General features: G+C 36.7%; 1 protein-coding gene across 9 annotated transcripts in view; it reads left to right on the forward strand.

The window, feature by feature from the left end:
* GRIK2 (glutamate ionotropic receptor kainate type subunit 2) overlaps positions 1-25,171 on the forward strand; it is a 742,533-nt gene that overhangs the window by 559,250 nt on the left and 158,112 nt on the right. For 7 of the 9 annotated variants that reach the window (XM_025294639.2, XM_025294642.2, XM_025294643.2 and 4 more), the window contains one exon: positions 23,293-23,516. In XM_025294639.2, the coding sequence (XP_025150424.1) occupies positions 23,293-23,516 (224 nt within the window). The remainder of the gene's footprint in view (positions 1-23,292; positions 23,517-25,171) is intronic. The other 2 variants (XM_044924345.1, XM_025294645.2) reach the window with 1 other exon arrangement.

Genomic DNA, 25,171 nt, shown 5'->3' on the forward strand with positions numbered 1-25,171 from the left:
AGTCACAGAGAGTCGGACACAAATGAGCGCCTTTCACTTTCACTTTCTCAGTGTTCAGGCAGTTTCATTGGAAACTTTGTAAAATGCTGCTTAATAATGTATAGTAATTCTTTCTAGTTATATTCTAATTTATTAATTATTCCCTTATAAGGCATGAAAGCTACTCACAGTCCCAGATTACAGGTGATCTTGAGAAAATACCTTTATGTATCAGCCTGTTTCTGAATTTGGAAATTTTCTAAAAATTTGAGATGTGAAATTCTAGTACAATGGATACATATAAGATCTAAGCAGCCTGGAAGAGTAGCCTGTTTTTCATTCAATACAAACATTTTCGCTTATGATTTCCATCAAGTTCTTCTACATCTGAAATTAGACATTTAATTCTATTGCATAAAGTTTTTAGCAACACACAAAAAGTCAATTGTTCTGGTTTTAGGGAAGTAAAAAGAAAGAGAAAGAGTTAGGAAAAAAGGGAAGACAGAAAGAAGGACCAAAGTGGGGGGAGCCTAGATAAAACAATAAATGGAAAATTCTAACCTTTGTTTTATGGATCTATTTCTCAATATTCCATTCAGTTTTCTACTATCAAACACTACTGCAACTATAGCAGTATTAGAGAGATTTTCATTTGCTGCTTTGCAGGACTTTTGTTATTTAACCTTTTTGTTCAGACTTAACTGTGAGTTATTCAAGCATCCTTAAATATATGGGAATATGTTATTAACTTGTATTAAACAAATATGGGAATAGCTTCAATTATTATTAATAAACATGGGGAAGTGGTATCAGCTCAATCATTACACCTGGATTATTAGGAAAATCAACTATTCTGAAAGGAAATTGCTGTTCCTCAGTGATATTTGCAGAAAATCATAAAGCTATTTTTACTAATTGACAGATTTCTGTAGGGCGTCTGTGATCACATAGGTGGATATAGGAGTAAGGTCATGTCACAGATTCAGAATTACTGTGGATAGTATTATTGACCTATTTTTCTAGTATTATTTATATAAAACTGAGTTACCACAAACATAAGGTTTTTCTTAAATATTTACTTGGTATTATAATATTTTAACAAATTCTAAGGCACAACTAAACAGCTCTTTTGCAGTTAATTTGAATAAAAGAATTTATAGAACCACATTTATAGCATAAATAGAAGAGCATAAATATAAATGGTATCATTTCCTTTTATTGGTAAAACCAAACAAGAGTGAAATGAGAGGTGCAATAACAAAAGTTTTCTAAATCTGACACCTTTTGTTTAGGGTTTGAAGTGTATGTCATGTGATGTTTCTATATTTCCATGGGACTTTCTCAAGAGGATGATTTAGTGAGAGAAACTTGTGGGGGGTGGGGGGAGGTGGAGACATGTATACTACTCCTTCCACATACCCAGGTCCTATCTACCCCAGAGCATTTGTAACTTATAAGTCCCTCTGCCAGGGAACTCTGATCAGAATATCTCAGGGCTTTATCCCCAACTTCACTGAGGTCTGGACTCAAACTTCAGGACCTTGGAGAGATTTCCTTTGCTCATCCTAGTCCCTTCTTCCCTAGTCATACTCTGATCCTCTTAACCTGATTTATCTTCCTTCTCAGCACTCTTCATGTTCTGACATTATCGCATAAAATTGTTTCTTGATAGGTGACTGTTTTCTTCACTTTGTCTGTCTTTGCAGTACTATGAGCATCTAGAACAGTTCCTATTACACAGCAGTCATTCAAGAATAAATATTTGTTAAATAAATTGGTGAATTGCTCAAAAATAACTTGTTAAATAATTGAGTGAATGATTTCAGATAGATTTCAAGATTCCTAGTTCCCTCATACCTCAAACATTTTGAAAGTGAAAGTGAAAGTTAGTCACTTAGTCATGTCTGACTCTTTGTGACCCAGTGGACTGTAGCACACCAGGCTTGTCTGTGGAATTCTCCAAACAAGAAATACTGGAGTGGATTGTCATTTCCTTCTCCATCAAACATTTTAACAAATATCAAATAAACAATTAAAACCTTTAAAGCAATTAAGTAATGCAGATTTAAAGAATTTCACTGGAAATCCCAGGTGGCTCAAGAATCTGCATGCCAATGCAGGAGATAATGGGTTCCATCTATGGATTGGGAAGATTTTCTGGAGAAGGAAATGTCAACCCACTCCAGTATTCTTGCCTGGGAAATTCCATGGACAGATGAGCCTGGCCGGCTAAAGTCTGTGGGGTTGCAAAAGCATCAGACATGACTAGGCGACTAAACAACAGCAACAAAGGAATTTCCTTAGTCATGGAAACCAGAGAAAACATATTACAAAGTATTTTTTATTAGAGTATCAATTATAAAGATATCTACATGCAATGCTGCTGCTGCTGCTCCTAAGTCGCTTCAGTCATATCCGACTCTGTGCAACCCCATAGACGGCAGCCCACCAGGCTCCCCCGTCCCAGGGATTCTCCAGGCAAGAACACTGGAGTGGGTTGCCATTTCCTTCTCCGTCTACATGCAATACAGCCTAGCTATTTAGATATATCTGAATATTTTATTGCCCAAAGTTCTTTCTTACTGTGTATATTATTATAACAGTCTAACTGTTTCGTTCTTGTTTAGTTACTAAGTTGTGTCCAGACGACACTAATGATAAAGAACCCACCTGCCAATGCAGGAGAAATAGGAGATGCGGGTACAATCCTTGGGACAGGAAGATCACCTGGAGAACGGCATGGCAACCCACTCTAGTTTTCTTACCTGGAAAGTCCAATGGAGAGAGGAGCCTGGCGGGCTGCAGTCCATGGGGTCACAAAGAGTTGATATGACTGAAGCAACTTAGCACACACATATTCTTTACCACTGAGGCACCAGGGAAGCTCTGTTTATCTGTTTAACAAATACTAATATGTGCTTTGTATTTGTTCTAAGCATATAACACAGACTTTTAAATGTAAGGAGTTAAGTAAATTTATAATTTAGATTTGACCCACTTAGTTAAGTTTGCTTAGTAATTCAGCATATGAGGTAAATCTATTTGTAAAGTAAGTTCTGGGAGAGAGGTATGTTCTATTTAGCAAAATGTTATCTCTCTTCTTAGATAAGAATAGAGCTTATCTTCTGTGTTTGACTCTTTGCAACCCCATGGACTATACAGTCTGTGGAATTCTCCAGGCCAGAATACTGGAGTGGGTAGCCTTTCCCTTCTCCAGGGGATCTTTCCAACTCAGGGATCTAACCCAGGTCTCCCTCATTGCAGTTGGATTTTTTACCAGCTGAGCCTTTACCAGGGAAGCCCCAACAGTGAGGGAACACAGCCCTGCCCATCAACAGAAAATTGGATTAAAGATTCACTGAGCATGGCTGTGCCTGTCATAACAAGGACCCAGTTTTCCTCTCAGTCAGTCTCTCCCATCAAGAAGCTTCCATAAGATTCTTATCCTTATCCATCAGAGGGCAGACTAAATGAAAAGCACAATCACAGAAAACTAACCAAACTGACCACATAGACCACAGCCTTGTCTAACTCAATGCAACTATGAGCCATGCCAGGTAGGGCCAACCACGATGGATGGGTCACGGTTGAGAATTCTGACAAAACATGGTCCACTGGACAAGGTAATGGCAAACCACTTCAGTATTCTTGTCTTGAGAACCCCATGAAAAGTAAGAAAAGGAAAAAAGATATGACACTGAAAGATGAACTCCCCAGGTTGGTAGGTGCCCAGTATGCTACTGGAGATCAGTGGAAAAATGACTCCAGAAAGAATGAAGAGACAAAGACAAAGCAAAAACAACACCTAGCTGTGGATGTGACAGGTGATGGAAGTAAAGTCCAATGCCAAAAACAGCAATATTGCATAGGAATCTGGAATGTTAGCTCCATGAATCAAGGCAAATTGAAAGTGGTCAAACAGGAGATGGCAAGAGTGACCATCGACATCTGAGAAATCAGTGAACTAAAATGGACTGGAATGGCTGAACTGAACTCAGATGACCATTATATCTACTACTGTGGGCAAGAATACCTTAGAAGAAATGGAGTAACCATTATAGTCAACAAGAGTCCAGAATGCAGTCCTTGGATGCAATCTCAAAAACAACAGAATGATCTCTTTTCTAAGGGAAACCATTCAATAGAGTAATCCCAGTCTATCCCCCAACCAGTAATGCTGAAGAAGCTGACATTGAACAATTCTATGAAGACCTACAAGAACTCCTAGAACTAACACCCCCAAAAGATATCCATTTCATTATAGGGGACTGGAATGCAAAAGTAGGAAATCATTATATACCTGGAGTAACAGGCAAATTTGGCCTAGGAGTACAAAATGAAGCAGGTCAAAGGCTAATAGAGTTTTGTCACGAGAACACACTGGTCATAGCAAAACCCTCTTCTAACAACACAAGAGAAGACTCTACACATGGACATCACCAGATGGTCAATACTAAAATCAGATTGATTATATTCTTTGCAGCCAAAGATGGAGATGCTCTATCCAGTCAGCAAAAACTAGACTGGGAGCTGAGTTTGGCTCAGATCATAAATTCCTTATTGCCAAATTCAGACATAAATTGAAGAAAGGAGGGAAAACCACTAGACCATTCATGTATGACCTATGTATCAAATCCCTTATGATTATACAGTTAAAGTGAGAAGTAGATTCAAGGGATAAGATCTGATAGACAGAGTGCCTGATGAACTATGGACAGAAGTTCATGACATTGTACAGGAGGCAGTGATCAAGACCATCCCCAAGAAAAAGGAATTAAAAAAGGTGAAATGGTTGTCTGAGGAGGCCTGACAAATAGCTGAGAAAAGAAGAGAAGCTAAAGGCAAAGGAGAAAAGGAAAGACATACCCATTTGAATGCAGAGTTCCAAAGCATAGCAAGGAGAGAAAAGAAAGCCTTCTTCAGTGATATTGCAAAGAAATAGAGAAAAACAATAGAATGGAAAAGACTAGAGAGCTCTTCAAGAAAATTAGAGATACCAAGAGAACATGTCATGCAAAGATGGGCACAATAAAGGACAGAAATGATATGGACTTAACTGAACCAGAAGATATTAAAAAGAGGTGGCAAGAATACACAGAAGAACTATACAAAAGAGATCTTCATGATCCAGATAACCACGATGGTGTGATTGCCCACCTAGAGCCAGACATCCTGTAATGCAAAGTCAAGTGGGCCTTAGGAAGCATCACTACGAACAAAGGTAGTGAAGGTGATGGAATTTGGTTGAGCTATTTTAAATCCTGAAAGATGACGCTGTGAAAGTGCTGCACTCAATATGCCAGCAAATTTGGAAAACTCAGCAGTGGCCACAGGACTGGAAAAGATCAGTTTTCAATCCAATCCCAAAGAAAGGCAATGTCAAAAGAATATTCGAACTACTGCACAACTGTACTCATCTCACACACTAGCAAAGTAATGCTCAAAATTCTCCAAGCCAGGCTTCAACAGTTCATGAACCATGAACACCCAGATGTTCAAGCTGGATTTAGAAAAGACAGAAGAACCAGAGATCAAATTCCCAATGTCCGCTGGATCATCAAAAAAGTGAGAGATTTCCAGAAAATCATCTACTTCTGATTTATTGACTACACCAAAGCCTTTGACTATGTGGGTCACAACAAACTGTGGGACATTCTTCAGGATATGGAAATACAGACCACCTGACCTGCCTTCTGAGAAATCTGTATGCAGGTCAAGATGCAACAGTTAGAACTGGACATGGAACAACAGACTGGTTCCAAATCCAGAAAGGTGTACATCAAGGCTGTATACTCTCACCCTGCTTATTTAACTTATATGCAGATTATATCATGCAAAATGCTGAGTTGGATGAAGCATAAGCTGGAATAAAAATTCCTGGGAGAAATATCAATAACCTCAGATATGTATATATATGTATACATATACATATGTACATATGTATATGTATACCCCACTCATGGCAGAAAGTGAAGAACTAAAGAGGCTCTTGATGAAAGTGAAAGAGGAGAGTGAAAAAGTTGGCATAAAGCTCAACGTTCAGAAAATTAAGATCGTGTTATCTGGTCCCATCACTTCATGGCAAATAGATGGGGAAACAATAGAGACAGTGACAGGCTTTATTTTGGGGGGCTCCAAAATCACTGCAGATGGTGACTGAAGCCATGAAATAAAGAGACACTTACTCCTTGGAATAAAAGCTATGACCAAGCTATACAGCATATTAAAAGGTATAGACATTACTTTCCCAACAAAGGTCCATCTAGTCAAAGCTATGGTTTTTCCAGTAGTCATGTATGGATGTGAAGTTGAACTATAAAGAAAGCTGAGCACTGAAGAATTGATATTTTTTAACTGTGGTGTTGGTGAAGACTCTTGAGAGTCCCTTGGACTGCAAGGAGATCCAGCTAGTCAATCCTAAAGAAATGAATTCTGAATATTCACTGGAAGGAATGATGCTGAAGCTGAAACTCCAATACTTTGGCTACTTGATGTGAAGAACTGACTCATTTGAAAAGACCCTAATCCTGGGAAAGATTGAAGGTGGGTGGAGAAGGAGATGATGGAGGATGAGATGGTTGGATGGAATCACCAACTCAATGCACATGAGTTTGAGTAAACCCTGGAGTTGGTGATGGACAGGGAAGCCTGGTGTGCTGCAGTCCATGAGGCCCAAAAGAGTCAAACGTGACTGAGCAAATGAACTGAACTGAACTGTCTCTCTTCTGATGGAAGATATACAGAAGATCTTATTATCATTTATTCTCTGTAATGTTTAAGGGAGTCTAACAAATGCACTTTGCTGGAGCAGCCGTGAAGAGATACCCCATGTCCAAGGTAAGAGAAACCCAAGTAAGATGGTAGGTGTTGCGAGAGGGCATCAGATGGCAGACACAATGAAACCATACTCACAGAAAACTAGCCAATCTGATCACATGGACCACAGCCTTGTCTAACTCAGTGAAACTAAGCCATGCCGTGTGGGGCCACCCAAGACGGGTGGGTCATGGTGGAGAGGTCTGACTAAATGTGGTCCACTGGAGAAGGGAATGACAAACCATGTCAGTATTATTGCCTTGAGAACCCAATGAACAGTATGAAAAGGAAAAATGATAGAATACTGAAAGGGGAATTCCCTGGGTCTGTCAGTGCCCAATATGCTACTGGAGATCAGTGGAGAAATAACTCCAGAAAGAATGAAGGGATGGAGCCAAAGCAAAAACAATACCCAGTAGTGGATGTGACTGGTGATAGAAGCAAGGTCTGATGCTGTAAAGAGCAATATTGCATAGGAACCTGAAATGTCAGGTCCATGAATCAAGACAAATTGGAAGTGGTCAAACAGGAGATGGCAAGAGTGAACGTCGACATTCTAGGAATCAGTGAATTAAAATGGACTAGAATGGGTGAATTTAACTCAGATGACCATTATATCTACTACTGCGGGCAGGAATCCCTCAGAAGACATGGAGTGGCCATCATGGTCAACAAAAGAGTCCGAAATGCAGTACTTGGATGCAATCTCAAAAACGACAGAATGATCTCTGTTCGTTTCCAAGGCAAACCATTCAATATCACAGTAATCTAAGCCTATACCCCAACCAGTAACACTGAAGAAGCTGAAGTTGAACGGTTCTATGAAAACCTACAAGACCTTTTAGAACTAACACCCAAAAAAGATGTCCTTTTCCTTATAGGGAACTGGAATGCAAAAGTAGGAAGTCAAGAAACACCTGGAGTAACAGGCAAATTTGGCCTTGGAATACGGAATGAAGCAGGGCAAAGGCTAATAGAGTTTTGCCAAGAGAACGCACTGGTCATAGCAAACACCCTCTTCCAACAACACAAGAGAAGACTCTACACATGGACATCGCCAGATGGTCAACACTGAAATCAGATTGATTATATTCTTTGCAGTCAAAGATGGAGAAGCTCTATACAGTCAGCAAAACCAAGACCAGGAGCTGACTGTGGCTCAGATCATGAACTCCTTATTGCCAAAATCGGACTTAAATTGAAGAAAGGGGGAAAACCACCAGACCATTCAGGTATGACCTAAACCAAATCCCTTATGATTATACAGTGGAAGTGAGAAATAGATTTAAGGGACTAGATCTGATAGATAGAGTGCCTGATGAACTATGGACAGAGGTTCATGACATTGTACAGGAGACAAGGATCAAGACCATCCCCACGGAAAAGAAATGCAAAAAAGCAAAATGGCTGTCTGAGGAGGCCTTACAAATAGCTGTGAAAAGAAGAGAAGCGAAAAGCAAAGGAGAAAAGGAAAGATATAAGCATCTGAATGCAGAGTTCCAAAGAATAGCAAGGAGAGATAAGAGAGCCTTCCTCAGAGATCAATGCAAAGAAATAGAGGAAAACAACAGAATGGGAAAGACTAGAGATCTTCAAGAAAATTAGAGATATCAAGAGAACATTTCATGCAAAGATGGGCTCGATAAAGGACAGAAATGGTATGTACCTAACAGAAGCAGAAGATATTAAGAAGAGGTGGCAAGAATACACAGAAGAACTGTAAAAAAAGATCTTCATGACCCAGATAATCACAATGGTGTGATCAATGACTTAGAGCCAGACATCCTGGAATGTGAAGTCAGTGTGGGCCTTAGAAAGCATCACTACAACCAAAGCTAGTGGAGGTGATGGAATTCCAGTTGAGCTCTTTCAAATCCTGGAAGATGATGCTGTGAAAGTGCTGCACTCAATATACCAGCAAATTTGGAAAACTTAGCAGTGGCCACAGGACTGGAAAAGGTCAGTTTTCATTCCAATCCCAAAGAAAGGCAATGCCAAAGAATGCTCAAACTACCACACAATTGCATTCATCTCACATGCTAGTAAAGTAATGCTCTAAATTCTCCAAGCCAGGCTTCAGCAGTATGTGAACCACAAACTTCCAGATGTTCAAGCTGGTTTTAAAAAAGGCAGAGGAACCAGAGATCAAATTGCCAACATCCTCTGGATCATCAAAAAAGCAATAGAGTTCCAGAAAAACATCTATTTCTGCTTTATTGACTATGCCAAAGCCTTTGACTGTGTGGATCACAATGAACTGTGGAAAATTCTGAAAGAGATGGGAATATTAGAGCACCTGACCGGCCTCTTGAAAAACCTATATGCAGGTCAGTTAGAACTGGACATGGAACAACAAACTGGTTCCAAATAGGAAAAGGTGTACATCAAGGCTGTATATTGTCACCCTGCTTATTTAACTTATATGCAGAGTACATCATGAGAAGCGCTGAGCTGGAAGAAGCACAAGCTGTAATCAAGATTGCTGGGAGAAATATCAATAACCTCAGATATGCAGATGACACTACCCTTATGGCAGAAAGTGAAGAGGAATTAAAAGGCCTCTTGATGAAAGTGAAAGAGGAGAGTGAAAACGAAGATCATGGCATCTGGTCCCATCACTTCATGGGAAATAGATGGAGAAACAGTGCAATCAGTGTCAGAATTTATTTTTGGGGGGCCCCAAATTACTGCAGATGGTGATTGCAGCCATGAAATTAAAAGACGCTTACTCCTTGGAAGAAAAGTTATGACCAACCGAGATAGCGTATTGAAAAGCAGAGACATTACTTTGCCAACAAAGGTCCGTCTAGTGAAGGCTATGGTTTTTCCAGTGGTCATGTATGGATGTGAGAGTTGGACTCTGAAGAAAGCTGAGTGCCGAAGAATGGATGCTTTTGAACTGTAGTGTTGGAGAAGACTCTTGAGAGTCCCTTGGACTGCAAGGAGATCCAACCAGTCCATCCTAAATTAGATCAGTCCTGCTGTTCATTGGAGGATCTGATGCTGAAGCTGAAATTCCAGTACTTTAGCCAGCTCATGCAAAGAATTGACTCATTGGAAAAGACGCTGATGCTGGGATGGATTGGGGACAGGAGGAGAAGGGGATGACAGAGGATGAGATGACTGGATGGCATCACCGACTCAATGGACATGACTTTGAGTGAACTCCGGGTGTTGGTGTTGGACAGGGAGGCCTGGCGTGCTGTGATTCATTGGGTCACAAATAGCTGGACACGACTGAGCGACTGAACTGAACTGAGGTGACTGAACAAATGTATTGAAGAATTAATCACTTTAAAGATCACTTCAAGAAAAAAATAAAGATCACTTTAATTTTTAACCTCCTCAGCATAGCTATTGTTAATCCTGTGATGGAGAGTGAATAATTAGGAGCTTTGCTCCTGCTGCTGTCACGTCAGTCGTGTCTGACTCTGTGTGACCCCATAGACGGCAGCCCACCAGTCCCCCATCCCTGGGATTCTCCAGGCAAGAACCCTGGAATGGGTTGCCATTTCCTTCTCCAGTGAATGAAAGTGAAAAGTGAAACTGAAGTTGCTCAGTTGTGTCCAACTCTTCAAGACCCCATGGACTATAGCCTACCAGGCTCCTCTGTCCATGGGATTTCCCAGGCAAGAGTACTGGAGTGGGTTGCCATTGCCTTCTCCGTAGGAGCTTTAAGATGGATTATAATGCCTCTCACTTTTTCTTTTTGAGTTCATCCCACTTCCTTTAATACTACTACTGATGGAGCATTTATGTATCCGTCCCATTTCAACTCCAGGTTTTACAGGATTAATGTAAATTCTGGTAATGAATATCATTTATATTAACACATTAGAGTAACAATGGGGCAAGTCAGTAAAATTATAGTACAGGTACACCGTATACATACTTTAACTGAAGAAGTTATTGTATGTTTCCAGTTGTTTCTATGTTAATCTTTCCTGTGCAGCTGTCACCTGAGAAATGAGATTGTCATAAACACCTTTGTATCCTAAACTTTGCTCAGGCCTCGTGCATAGTCAGGTTTTGATAATCCTTTGTGAAGGAATGTTATTGCAAGAAATAGTCTGAATAAATTAATTCTAAATATTTTAAACTAAGTAATGTCCATTTTAACACTAACTGCTCATAACTGGAAAATTTAATAATATTGGTTATTTACAACTCTTATAATTTATCTATTATTGTAAAATAGATCCTGGAAAGCCTGTGTGCTTAATCAATTGTCCATTGAAGAATGGTTTACTAGAGCAGAATTATAAGTTCACAGTTCCATTAAGACGGCTCCTTGTAGTTTATAGTCATCCATTCTAGTGCTAGCAGTTTTCCTTGGTCCACCAGTTCTGTTCCCGGAGCACTTAAACTGGGGTATGAAAACAGGTTTAGCTGAAGATATGTAGTGGAAATATTAGCTTAAATCAATAAAAATGAATTGTATGAATGTTGTATAGGCTCAAGAACTAACCTGAGATTTTAAATGTCGTGTTGACATGTTTCTAGTTTCTGGTTTGAAACTTCCATATAAATTTGTGTCAAAGCTGCGATTCAACATCTCTCACTTCTCAAGTACTTGTTGGATGAATATAGAATAACATTTTGAATAATATTTTAGGGTTTTTTCCCTTGTGTTGTTTTTACTGTATGTTTAAATATAACCCTAGGAATTGTAGAAAGTAATAGAATGTCATTCCTACTTAAGAGATTGTCTTTTGCAGAATAAAATATTTTAACTCAAATTATAATTTTAAAAGATATTATTTTAAAATCAGGAAATCTGTAATACCAAAATGCAGAAAGAAAATGTCAGAGACACCATCATTCAGTGCTTTGCTTATGTATATAATACGTATACTAAATTCCACTTTGAAATATTAATATGCATGTTTCCAATCGTTTTTATTAGAAATTTAGTTTTCTTTAAACTCTCAATGTGAAAAAAAAAAACTTCAATTTCTGTGAACCTATTTTTTTTTTCCTCAGGGAGCTAAGTAAAGCTTAATTAATCCATAAATACATAAAGTTCATGGAAATATTACAGTGAGAAAAGAGGTAACAATTTTAGTATAGGAATATTAATTTCTAAACCATTCAATTGAGAGCTTACAATGAAATCAGATTCTGGATGGGAATGAATGGAAAACAAAATTTTAAAAAATTAACCACCTATCTCTCACCACTAAAAGAAAAATCATTGCTTTGGAGTCATGGCTCTTCTAAAGAATTATCAGTTGAGAAGTTCATTTTTCATTCTGTTATTAGTGGCAAGATTGGTAGATTTATTCAATATCTTTTGAAATTATCAGCAGGCTTACTTAAGCACTAATAAAGTGACAGCTGCTGAAGCAGCAGCTGAATGTACTACTGTTACCGTTTAATTTTTGACTTTGCAGGTTTTTTTTTTTTTTGGCTGCTCCATCAGCATGATATCCTAGTTCCCAGCCAGGGACTGACCCTTGCCCTCTGCAGCGGAAGTGCAATGTCCTAGCCACTGCATAATCAGAATTCTCTTAATTCTTTCTCTGTTGTCCTTAGTCCGGTCTTCAGGTGTGAAATGATCCTTATTTTCAGAACTCATTTGACTACTTTACTTTCCACTGTGGACCTTGTGGTTGCTACTTTGGTGAAAAGCAACTATAAGGCATATTTTTCAAATATAAGCTTTTTTGTAAATCTAAAAATTGGATACTAGGTTGTATACAGTGTGTTATACATACAATTGATGGAAGTTTAAACTTTGATATGAAATTTATACAACTTATACATCTCTATTTCATGCTGCCAGAAATAGAGACTTAGAAATATCAGTGGTCTGAAGGAAAAGGAAGCAGGTGTTTTCCCTAAATATTTTTCTCTTTATTACTGTATGGTCTTTATGACAACAATGATACAAAACCAATCTAGAAGAATTCTTTAGGAGAAAAATCAGTCAAAAGATGAGCCTCAAGAATATTATCTTCTGTAAAGAAGTTTGGGGAGTGCTGGGGGTAGAGTTAACAATAGTTATAGTTTTATCCATTTATTCATCCATTTAAAATGTGTATTAATTTATTTATTATAAATTATGGCATCCAGTCCCATCACTTCATGGGAAATAGATGGGGAAACAGTGGAAACAGTGTCAGACTTTATTTTTCTGGGCTCCAAAATCACTGCAGATGGTGATTGCAGCCATGAAATTAAAAGACGCTTACTCCTTGGAAGGAAAGTTATGACCGACCTAGATAGCATATTCAAAAGCAGAGACATTACTTTGCCAACAAAGGTTCATCTAGTCAAGGCTATGGTTTTTCCAGTGGTCATGGATGATGTGAGAGTTGGACTGTGAAGAAAGTTGAACGCCAAAGAATTGATGCTTTTGAAGTGTGGTGTTGGAGAAGACTCTTGAGAGTCCCTTGGACTGCAAGGAGATCCAACCAGTCCATTCTGAAGGAGATCAGCCCTGGAACTTCTTTGGAGGGAATGATGCTAAAGCTGAAACTCCAGTACTTTGGCCACCTCATGCGAAGACTTGACTCATTGGAAAAGACTCTGATGCTGGGAAGGATTGGGGGCATGAGGAGAAGGGGACGACAGAGGATGAGATGGCTGGATGGCATCACTGACTCGATGGACATGAGTCTGAGTGAACTCCGGGAGTTGGTGATGGACTGGGAGGCCTGGCGTGCTGCGATTCATGGGGTCACAAAGAGTTGGACACGACTGAGCGACTGATCTGATCTGATTAATTAATTTGTTAATTAATGACTACTTTGTGTCAGGTACTGTACTTAGGTATTGGTGATACAGAATTGTACAAAATAAAGAAACTCCTTATTCTAATGGAACTTCTATTCTATTGGAATAGGTTGACAATGAGTGACATAATTGCAGGTTATGATAAGTTTTATGAAGAAAATGAAAACATCAGTTCAGTTCAGTTCAGTTCAGTCGCTCAGTCACGTCCGACTCTTCACAACCCCATGAATTGCAGCACACCAGGCCTCGCTGTCCATCACCAACTCCCGGAGTTCACTCAGACTCACATCCATCAAGTCAGTGATGCCATCCAGCCATCTCATCCTCTGTCGTCCCCTTCTCCTCTTGCCCCCAATCCTTCCCAGCATCAGAGTCTTCCAATGAGTCAACTCTTCGCATGAGGTGGCCAAAGTACTGGAGTTTCAGCCTTAGCATCATTCCTTCCAAAGAACACCCAGGGCTGATCTCCTTTAGAATGGCCTGGTTGGATCTCCTTGCAGTCCAAGGGACTCTCAAGAGTCTTCTCCAACACCACAGTTCAAAAGCATCAATTCTTCGGCACTCAGCCTTCTTCACAATCCAGCTCTCACATCCATACGTGAGCACAGGAAAAACCATAGCCTTGACTAGACAGACCTTTTTTGGCAAAGTAATGTCTCTGCTTCATGGTCAGTAAATAAATGTGATAGAATGAATGGTCAGGAAAGATCCCTTTGAGTGACTGACATCAGAACAGGCACATTCATGAAAGAAGAGAATAAGCTATGTGAAAGTGTAAGGGACAAGATTTCTAGGCAGAAGGAATAGCAAGTAGAAAGATCTTGAACAGAAATGTGTGCACAGGTTTGAAAATTAGCATGGGGACCAGAGTTGTTGGAACAAGAGTAATCCAACTAAGACCAGCAGGTGATTGGAACTGATACTGATGAGGTAGCCAGTGTGGTGTAGGCTGAGATTAGATTTTATTCTCCGTGTGTTGGAAGCCAGTAGAAGATTCTGAGCAAGAAATGATAATTTGGTTTGTACATTTAAAAGACCACAAAGGTCTTTCTGGTAGCAGGAAAATAAATGGGAGAATGAATGAGTGTGCATGTGTCTGAAATTCACCATTTGCCCCCTCATGTGTCTTACTGAACAGGTATTTAATGTATTTCACTCCTGACTGCAGTGTGCATGTATTTTTTTCCCCTCCTCCATGTTTTCTAAACCTACACTTAAAAGGATTCATCAAATCATCTTTTTCAAATGGCTCAGGATTGCATTTCTTTTGCTTACCCTATGCTCTTGGGTTCTATAGTATTTCTATAACTATGTAACAATAGTGTTGCACTCTACTCTATCATATAGAGTTATATGTATTTGGAAAATTTTGATCAGTTTTTTTTTTTAAGAAATGTATTCTGTTTGCAAAGCTGCAATAAAGTTGCATCTTATAGACTATAGGTAATAAAGCTAACAATAAACCTTATTTAACATAAAACATACTCACATTCTCTGTTCATTTAATCTTGAGAAAAAGTTGAGTGTATCCAGTAGTTTCTCATTTTAACTTAAAAGGTTCTGATATATTTAATTTAAATTTCAGACAGATATAATAGAGTTTTGGGAAATTATAAGAAATGCTTTGTTAATGTCTGTATTCCTATGTAAAACACATGGCTTCTCCTGTGTATATTTTTCAAAATTAAAGAAATGCACATTTGAAAAAGAAAAAGACCAGAGAGATCTTTTAAATGAAAGAAATCAAAGGTGACATAAGCAGAGGGAGAGATATTCCATGTTCTTGGGTAGGAAAAATCAATATTGTGAAAATGATTATATTACCAAATGCAATCTACAGATTCAATGTGATCCCTATCAAATTACCAATGGCATTTTTCACAGAACTAGAATAAAAAAATTCACAATTCATATAGAAACACAAAAGACACAAATAGCCAAAGCAGTCTTGAGAAAAAAGAATGGAGCTGGAGGAATCAACCTTCCTGACTTCAGATTATACTACAAAGCTACTGTCATCAAGACAGTATGGTACTGGCACAAAAACAGAAATATAGACCAATGGAACAAGATAGAAGGCCCAGAAATAAACCCATGCACCTATGGGTACTTTATTTTTGACAAAGGAGGCAAGAATATACAATGTTGCAAAGACAGCCTCTTCAATAAATGGTGCTGGGAAACTGGACAGCTATGTGTAAAAGAATGAAATTAGAACACTTTCTAACACCATACACAAAGAAAAATTCAAAATGGATTAAAGACCTAAATGTAAGACTAGAAACTATAAAACTCTTAGAGGAAAACATAGGCAGAACACTTGATGACATAAATCAAAGCAAGATCTCTAGAGTAATGGAAGATACCCACCTCCTAGAGTAATGGAAATAAAACAAAAGTAAAGAAGTGGGGCCTAATTAAACTTAAAAGTTTTTGCACAGCAAAGAGAACTATAAGCAGGTGAAAAGACAACCCTCAGAATAGGAGAAAATAATAGCAAATGAAACAACTAACAAAGGATTAATTTCCAAAATGTATAAGCAACACATACAACCCAATGCCAGAAAAACAAACAACCCAATCAAAAAGTGGGGAAAAGACCTAAACAGACATTTCTCCAAAGAAGACATGCAGATGGCTAACAAACACATGAAAAGATGCTCAGTATCACTCATTATTAGAGAAATGCAAATCAAAACCACAATGAGATATAACCTCACACCAGTCAGAGTGGGCATCATCAAAAAGTCTACAAACAGTAAATGCTGGAGAGGGCATGGAGAAAAGGGAACACTCTTGCACTGTTGGTGGAAATGTAAACTGATACAGCCACTCTGGAAGGTGGTATGGAGATTCCTTAAAAAACTAGGAGTAAAGCCATCATACGACCCAGCAATCCTACTCCTAGGCATATACCCTAAGGAAACCAAAACTGAAAAAGACACATGTATCCCATTGTTCATTGCAGCACTATTTACAATAGCTAGAACATGAAAGCAACCTAGATGTCCATCAACAGATGAATGGATAAAGAAATTGTGATACATATACACAATGAGATAGATATTACTCAACCATATAAAGGAATACATTTGAGTCAGTTCTGATGAGGTAGATGAACTTAGAACCTATTATACAGAGTGAAGTGAGTCAGAAAGAGAGAGAAATATCATATTCTAACATACATATATATAGAATCTAGAAGAATGGTACTGAAGAACTTATTTACAGGGCAGCAATGGAGAAACAGACATAGAGAATAGACTTATGGACATGGGGAGGTGGGGGATAGGGTGAGATGTATGGAAAGAATAACATGAAAACTTATATTACCATGTTTAGAATAGCCAACGGGAATTTGCCGTATGGCTCAGGAAACTCAAAAAGGAGCTCTATATCAACCTAGAGGGGTGGAATGGGGAGGGAGATGGAGGTTTAAAAGGGAGGGGATATATGTATACCTATAGCTGATTCAGGAGAAGGCAATGGCACCCCACTCCAGTACTTTTGCCTGGAAAATCCCGTGGATGGAGGAGCCTGGTGGGCTGCAGTCCATGGGGTCGCTAGAGTCTGACACGACTGAGCGACTTCACTTTCACTTTTCACTTTCACGCATTGGAGAAGGAAACGGTGTTCTTGCCTGGAGAATCCCAGGGAAGGGGAAGCCTGGTGGGCTGCTCTCTATGGGGTCGCACAGAGTCGGACACGACTGAAGCGACTTAGCAGCAGCAGCAGCATAGCTGATTCATGTTGAGGTTTGACAGAAAACAACAAAATTCTGTAAAGCAATTATCTTTCAATAAAAAAAAGAAGAAAGAAACAACTGGAAAAAAAATCTAAAAACCTTTCTGGTTTTCAGATGAAGAACAGATACTAATTGCGCAAGACTGAAAGCAGGTATCATGCAACATTCCGACAGGGAGGATTCTCTACCATATTTACAGAAAATGAACTGTTTCTCTGAAAGTACACACAGAGGCAAAGCATTTGTTCACATTTATACATTCTGAAGAATTTGGGAAAGTGTGCTACCACTGATAAGTGACATTTAACTTAATACACATCATTTTTTAACTAGCTTAAATGTCTTAACTAAAAACATTCCAATTTATTCATGTGCACTTACTACTTTAGTCATTTTACCCTTTTACTAAGCATTTTAGAAAACTATGGAAAAGAAAATGTTTAGAACTGGTTTTACATTGTTAAACTGCAAGAACTTTCAGAAGTATTCATAAGATGTTTCACTGATCAGGTCACAAATAACATAACATTGTTATATTTTTGATTCTTGGACTTCATAATAAAAATTTCCTTAACATGATCAAATTTGGGGTCATTGTGCCATTCATGAAGATATACTTTATTATCTAATTTTTGTATTATGGAATTAGAACTTACACCAATAAATTCTACCATTCTTCTTTGATCTTTAATGAGACATTAACCAAAGGACTGCTATTAGCTATATAACTCCACAAAAAGAATTATTCTGTTCTCCCTAGATGGTTAGTTCACTAGGAATTATATTAATGTACAAATAAATCTCATTTCTAGTACGAGATCACAAAAAAGTTTAATTTTAAAATTCTCTGAGTGATTTCCTTTTAATATTCTTTTAACATTTCAGTAACTTAAATTGAAACTGTGTTGAGCAAACGTTTGCTAAGCTATTCCTTGGTGTCAGATTTGTCCAATACCCTAGAGATGTTAAATTGATTATGATCAAGGGCTAAATAAGACAGTTTGGAAGAGTTTCACATAGAATGATAGTAAATTAATCCTTATTAAATTAATAAAATAGTGCTGCCTAGACATCTTTGTGAAATTTCCAGGGAAAGCTACTTTACCATTCTCTCAGTTCAGTGCGATGTGCTTTGATTGAAGAGAATGCCTGCAGGCTTCAAAGTGCTTACATTCTGATAATACAATGGCAACAATGTGTGCATTCAAAACTCTCATATTAGGTGACTTACCTGTGAAAAACTCAGAAATAACACAACAAAGTATTGTTGCATGTTAAATTACATGGTTAAGTTTATAAGTGCATAAACATTTGCTTAGGAGAAATTAATGTGTACAGAATGTTCAGGGATGCCTACATTGGAGGAAAAGAATCAGAGACGTGTCATAGAATTTGTATAGTGGAGAAATGGGGAGATCATTTGGGGTATGGGAATATAGGAACTGTAGCAGAAGAATTAGTCATGATGTATTTGGATAATTGTACAGAAAATGGTGGGAAATTAATATGGTTAAATCATCTTTGGGATCAAACTGTTTAAACTCTCACAGTTCTGGTTTTTTCATCCATGGAAAAGAAATCACACTACAAATTTGGTTTATCTGTTGTAAGAATTGATGTAACTATTATGGGCAAAGAATGCAGTATAGTGTTGGCCCAGGATGAATCCATCTGAAGCTAGCTACTGCTAACATATTCCTTTTTCCTGCTATTATCACCCTCCTAATTCAGACCTTTTTCATCTCAGGCTCTTTCTTCAAGCTGTAATGCAAGTATAATTGTTTGGAAAGGTCTTCTGTGACCCAATCTGGTGGTTGAAGTGAACTCTCCCTTTCATTTGTACTATTCATGTGACACATAACAATTTAATTATTTATATTTCTTGTGATGAAATTGTTTTTAAAAATCAATTTTGACTACTGGCTCTTGCTAATCCAGGAATACTTTATTCTTTAAAATAAAATCAATTACTAAATCAATTTTCATTAAATTATATTAACCTCTATCTACAGAGATTGGAAGTTCTGGGGTGATTCTGGTTTAGCATCAAGGCCTTTTCTCCAAATGCTCAATCTTTAATAACATGATGTTTGATGGGAAAATACCACAGCTCTCATTATAAATATCTTTAATATAATAACATCTTGATTAGATTCCAAAATTATTATATTATTAATGGGTTTCTAATGAGGTCAGAGCTTATTAACAGATAATGCTATAATGTATAAGTAAGTGGTCATCTTTACTGCTGCAAGATAGTTCTGAGGTCTCATTTTTTACATGGATTTTTAACATATCTTTGGTGTGCATTCAGTTCAGTTCAGTTCAGTTCAGTCACTCAGTAGTGTCCAACTCTTTGCGACCCCATGAATCGTAGCACGCCAGGCCACCCTGTCCATCACCAACTCCCAGAGTTCACTCAGACTCACGTCCATCGAGTCAGTGATGCCATCCAGCCATCTCGTCCTCTGTCATCCCCTTCTCCTCCTGCCCCCAATCCCTCCCAGCATCAGAGTCTTTTCCAAAGAGTCAACTCTTCGCATGAGGTGGCCAAAGTATAGGAGTTTCAGCTTTAGCATCATTCCTTCCAAAGAAATCCCAGGCCTCATCTTGGAAAAAGCAAGAGAGTTCCAGAAAAACATCTATTTCTGCTTTATTGGTGTGCATTAGATATGGCTTATTTTTGACAAGTGATGTTCAGTAAATTTTGTGTTTTATTTTTAATAGTTAACAACCTAGTTTTAATTAATCAACATATAACATGAATTCTACTAACTGAGAATATGGTTTAAAAGCTCTCTTATTTAAAAATAGTTAATAGGCATTTTAAGATCTGTTTTAGGTTTATTGTAAAATTGTGCAGAAAGCAGAGATTCCATATATCTTCTTCTATCTTACCCCCTTTCCCTACAATTGCTTTTAATATCAGATACCATGAGTGTAGTACAGTCGTTAGAAGTGATGAACTTTTATCGATATTATTAGCTAAAATCCATATTTTTCACTAAGGTTCATTCTTCTTTGGATCTTCCATTTTATGGATTTCTTTTAGTTTTATGGATTTTCATAAATGCATAGTATCGTGTATCCATCATTACAGTATCATACAGGATAGCATCACTGCCCTAAAAATGTTCTGTGCTCCACCTATTCATTACTCTCTCATCTCTGGATATCTGGGTACTCACTGATCTCTTCACTGTATTTATAGTTTTGTCTCTTCCAAAATGTCATATATATGGAATTATATAATATGTTGTCTTTTCAGACTGGCATCTTTCACTTAGCAGTTTGTATTTAGGGTCTTCTATGTCTTTTTGTGGCTTGATAGCACATTTCTTGAGGGCTTCCCAGGTGGCATAGTGGTAAAGAATCCACCTGCCCATGGAAGAGATGCAAGAGTTGCAGGTTGGATCACTGGATTGGGAAGATCCTCTGGAATAGGAAATGGAAATCCACTACAATATTAATGCCTGGAAAATTCCATGGACAGAAGAATCTGGTGGGCTATAGTCCATGGGGTGACAAAGAGTCGACTGAGTGACTAACACACAGCACATTTCTTTATGTTGCTGGATAATATTCTATTCTACACATGCACCACTCTGCATTGTTTTTATTTATTTTTTTTAATATCAACATATGTGTTTATTGAAGCCATTTATAAGAAAGTCATTTTCTTTTTTTTTTATTTGAAGTACTTTAATTTTTTTTTAATTTTATTTTATTTTTAAACTTTACATAACTGTATTAGTTGTGCCAAATATCAAAATGAATCCGCCACAGGTATACATGTGTTCCCCATCCCAAACCCCCCTCCCTCCTCCCTCCCCATTCCATCCATTGTTTTTAATTAAATGGTTAAAAGTATCTGTATCTTTTGTTTCAAATAATTGATTTATTTTATAATTGAAAGCATACTACACATATTTGTGGGTTTTTTCCTTTAATAATTGGAATATAACTTTTTTTAGGCAGTGCTGAATAAATTTTGAAGTTTGATGTATGCTTTGTCAATCATATTAATATAAGCCTATGGAACAACATCTTTGGAATAATGTAGTAAATTTGTCTTAATATATGTTACTTGAATTGTTTCTTAACTTTTGATAATATTTTATGAATTAAAAAGTATTTTATAAGTTTAAAGCATACTCGCTTACACATTTTATATGTGACAAAATTTTGCTTTCTATGTGCCTAGGAGGAGGGCAGGTTATGAAGTTAAGTGACACATGATAAATCTGTGCTGAATTCAATCACCAAATTAGGAATAAACCACCACTCTATGTTGTCCTTTTTTAAAAACCATATATAGATATATATATAAATCTTGTAATTATCACTTTCCTTCCCTAACTTGTTTATTTTTTCAGACGATCTTTACTTCCTTTTCTTCTGTCTTGGAGGAAGTGCTATCTCCTTTGTGGAAAAGACTCTATTTGCTTGAACTCTGCACCTGACTCTCTAAATTCTGAGACTATAATCTATCAATTCCCACCCTTGCTTCTGTGCATTCTTGTTCCCTTTCCAGTTCTACAAACTCTATCATGAATGAATGAATGATGTCTCCACGGTTCCATTTCCAGTTTCTGAGATGCACGTCTTGGTTAGTTTTAGTACAGATTCCAAAAGCTTAGTTTTATGCCCTTGGTTCCATTGCTAAATTCACACTATGACAATGAACAAGTTTTTAACATCTGTGGTTTCACTTTCCGTATCTGAAACTGGGACTAATAGTAGGATAGTGTAAAAATTAAATGTAACAATTCAAGGAGCCTTCTTAGCACAATGCCTGTTGCATGGCAAATGCTCCAGGGATATTATTAGTGTTAAGTTGATATTCATTGACTTATGAATGTGAAATATGACTGTATTTTCCTCAGGACCCTGAAGATCTATTTTTCCTTTCTGGTTGTTAGGAAATGTCTGTCTTTCTCCATTGCTACTATCAAAGATATTCTATCCAAGCATCTCACACGGCCCCCCACAACACACAAATGCACACAAACACATACTCAGAATAATATTGTCAATAAACTTAGCCTCTTAGAGAAATTTCTTCTTTAAGTCCTCCAACAATCCCTGAGAAAAGGAAACGGTAGAGGGACAACCAATTTCATTTTGTTGTACACCTTTCTGTAGCTCTTTCAGATGAGCATTTCTATATATTCTCTGAAAGCTCCATATATTTATAAACATAAAAGAAATATAGGTTCCCATCATAGGTTGAAATAAATGCTTTTGTTATTTAAAAATATTATTATTATTTTTTGAAATACGTTAGAGCTTAAGTTCATCCCTGACAGATGGTTATAACATGGTGAGTGAAAAGCATTAGTAATTTAACATATTTAAGCTACCGTGGAAAATTAGCAACTTTGTGAAAATTGAAAAACTAATTTCCTAATGTGATTTAGGCAAGGCTGCAAGGATTTTCATTAAATAATATAAAACAAATTAGAGAGATAGAAACAAAACTCAGAGGCAGTAAACACAATCATATTAAAAGAGGATTTTCACAATGTTAACTGGTTAAAGACTAAAACATTTTAACCATACTCTATAGTTTTAAAACCAGTAAAAGACATGTTTCCTGATTATCAGTCAAACAATTTGGATAGCTATTATTATTGTTTAAAATTTGACCATAGTATTTGGAAAATCACAATTGATATTGTTTATAAAGTTCAAATTAAAAGTATTATGAGCTAGTTTAATAGCATAATAATTCAGGTCCTAAATGTATGATAGTTTTTTCAGTTTTTTCATCCTATACAGTTTTTCTTTCTATATGTCCTTGCCATAACTGCAGATTTGCTAATCTAGAATCATAGAAATGAGTAGCAGAGTAAATCAAATACTTCACTTCAGAGTGAAGAATGTTTTAAATGTTAACATGACTGTTTTGAGACAATTCTGAAGTGTAAAGTCTTTATTTTATTTAATATAATTGCTACTTTCTTATGACTTAAGGGCAATTTTTTTTTCCTTTTTTATGTTTCTCTCTACAGAAAGCTGACCTTGCAGTTGCTCCACTGGCTATTACCTACGTTCGAGAGAAGGTCATCGACTTTTCCAAGCCCTTTATGACACTTGGAATAAGTATTTTGTACCGCAAGCCCAATGGTACAAACCCAGGCGTCTTCTCCTTCCTGAATCCTCTCTCCCCTGATATCTGGATGTATATTCTGCTGGCTTACTTGGGTGTCAGTTGTGTGCTCTTTGTCATAGCCAGGTAACATGCTCACTTTTGTGATTTTTTTGGCAATTGTTACCTCTTTTTTCTAACTAATAATTGTCAAAAGTCACAATCAATTTTACTTTTCTTTTTCTTTATTTCCCATGCAGTGCTGTAGAATAATGAACTTTTAAGTCATATAGCTTATTAAAATGTACTGTGATGCCTTTTTGGGCAGAAAGCATGCTGGTTATGTCAGTAAGCTATAGATGTGTTAGAGATTACTCTTCTTAATCAGAAACTAAAAGCAGTTCAGATCACTATGATATAAAAAGTATTTCCTCATTTTGAAAATTTATCTTGGCCCAGACAGCAAAACAATATATTTTACTAATTTAAATTAATGAAATAAGAATAACCAAAGTAGTAAAACTTAAAAGGAGGTTTTTTTAAAAAAGACGCTGATTAAAAATAAGCTTTTTAAGTATAAAAACCTATCATGATTTTCTATGTAAAATGTATGTTTTTTTTTTTTTTTTTTTCGCAAAATAAACACATCACCACAAAAAATTGCATTATATTTGTTGACATGTAGGGTATATTTAAATCACAGGATCAGAAACTCAATTGCCTAAGTGAAAAATGCATATGTTTATATCTTATAATGACTTTTAAAGTCTATGATATACCTCACTATATGTGTTTTTTGCTAATCTGTTGTCACTCTGGAAGTGAGTATTTGTGGTCATTTTTTATTTCTGTTTACTCACTATCAAATTTTCAACAGATAGGTTATTTTCATATGGTTTAGTTTTTGTTTTTTTTTGGTCTTGATTAAGGAGATTAAAACTATCCCTGGACTCAGAGCTCCATTGTTACTCAAATGCCTTTCAAAGTCAATACTTAGTGTAGTCTTTGAATATTTATTTTCTATCAGATATCAAAAACAGAACTCTAAACCCAAGATGAATTATAATTTTTCACATTGATAATAACACTTAAAAAGTACAACTATAAATATTTTTGCTTTAATCCAAATTTAGGTATTAAATATGTGGGTTATTTTTTTTCAATTACATTATGTGGGAGTCTTCCTATCAATTATCACTAAGAACATTTGTCATTCCTTGAACATTTTTAACAAAGTCATATATTTTTTCCTAGCAATGAAAAATGCTTAGTTTATTCAGTTAAGAAAAGAATAAAATTATTATCATATATTTATATTTTTATAATACACATATTTCTGAAATGTATGTGTATATATTTCTGAAATATATGTGTATATATTTACATATAAATGTTATATAGACTTATAATTTTCCACCTAATAATTTCAGTATTAACACATGAGTCCTTCAGAAAATTATTAGTTGTATTTGACTGAAAATCTGTATTAGAATCATATATTCATATTACATATGTAGTTATATGGTAGACTGAGTTAAAATTTTTATTTGAATTTTAGAGTTTTTCCCCCCAAAATGAGAATTTGGAGTATGAAGCTCATAAATTTTTAGCTCCAGTTTTTTCCATATCTTGTGCAAATAAACCCAACCTCATGTTTGAGATTCTTTGGACCAATTGCATCTTTTTTAATAGTGTCTAACACAAGCCATCCTGGTTTATATGTGTTCAGAGAATTGAGTTCATGGATTACAGCTTAAATAATTCAATGAGTAAAGAACTCTGCAGCCCACCCACAGAACAAA

The sequence above is a fragment of the Bubalus bubalis genome, chromosome 10, assembly GCF_019923935.1.
Source record: "Bubalus bubalis isolate 160015118507 breed Murrah chromosome 10, NDDB_SH_1, whole genome shotgun sequence".
Lineage (NCBI taxonomy): Eukaryota > Metazoa > Chordata > Mammalia > Artiodactyla > Bovidae > Bubalus > Bubalus bubalis.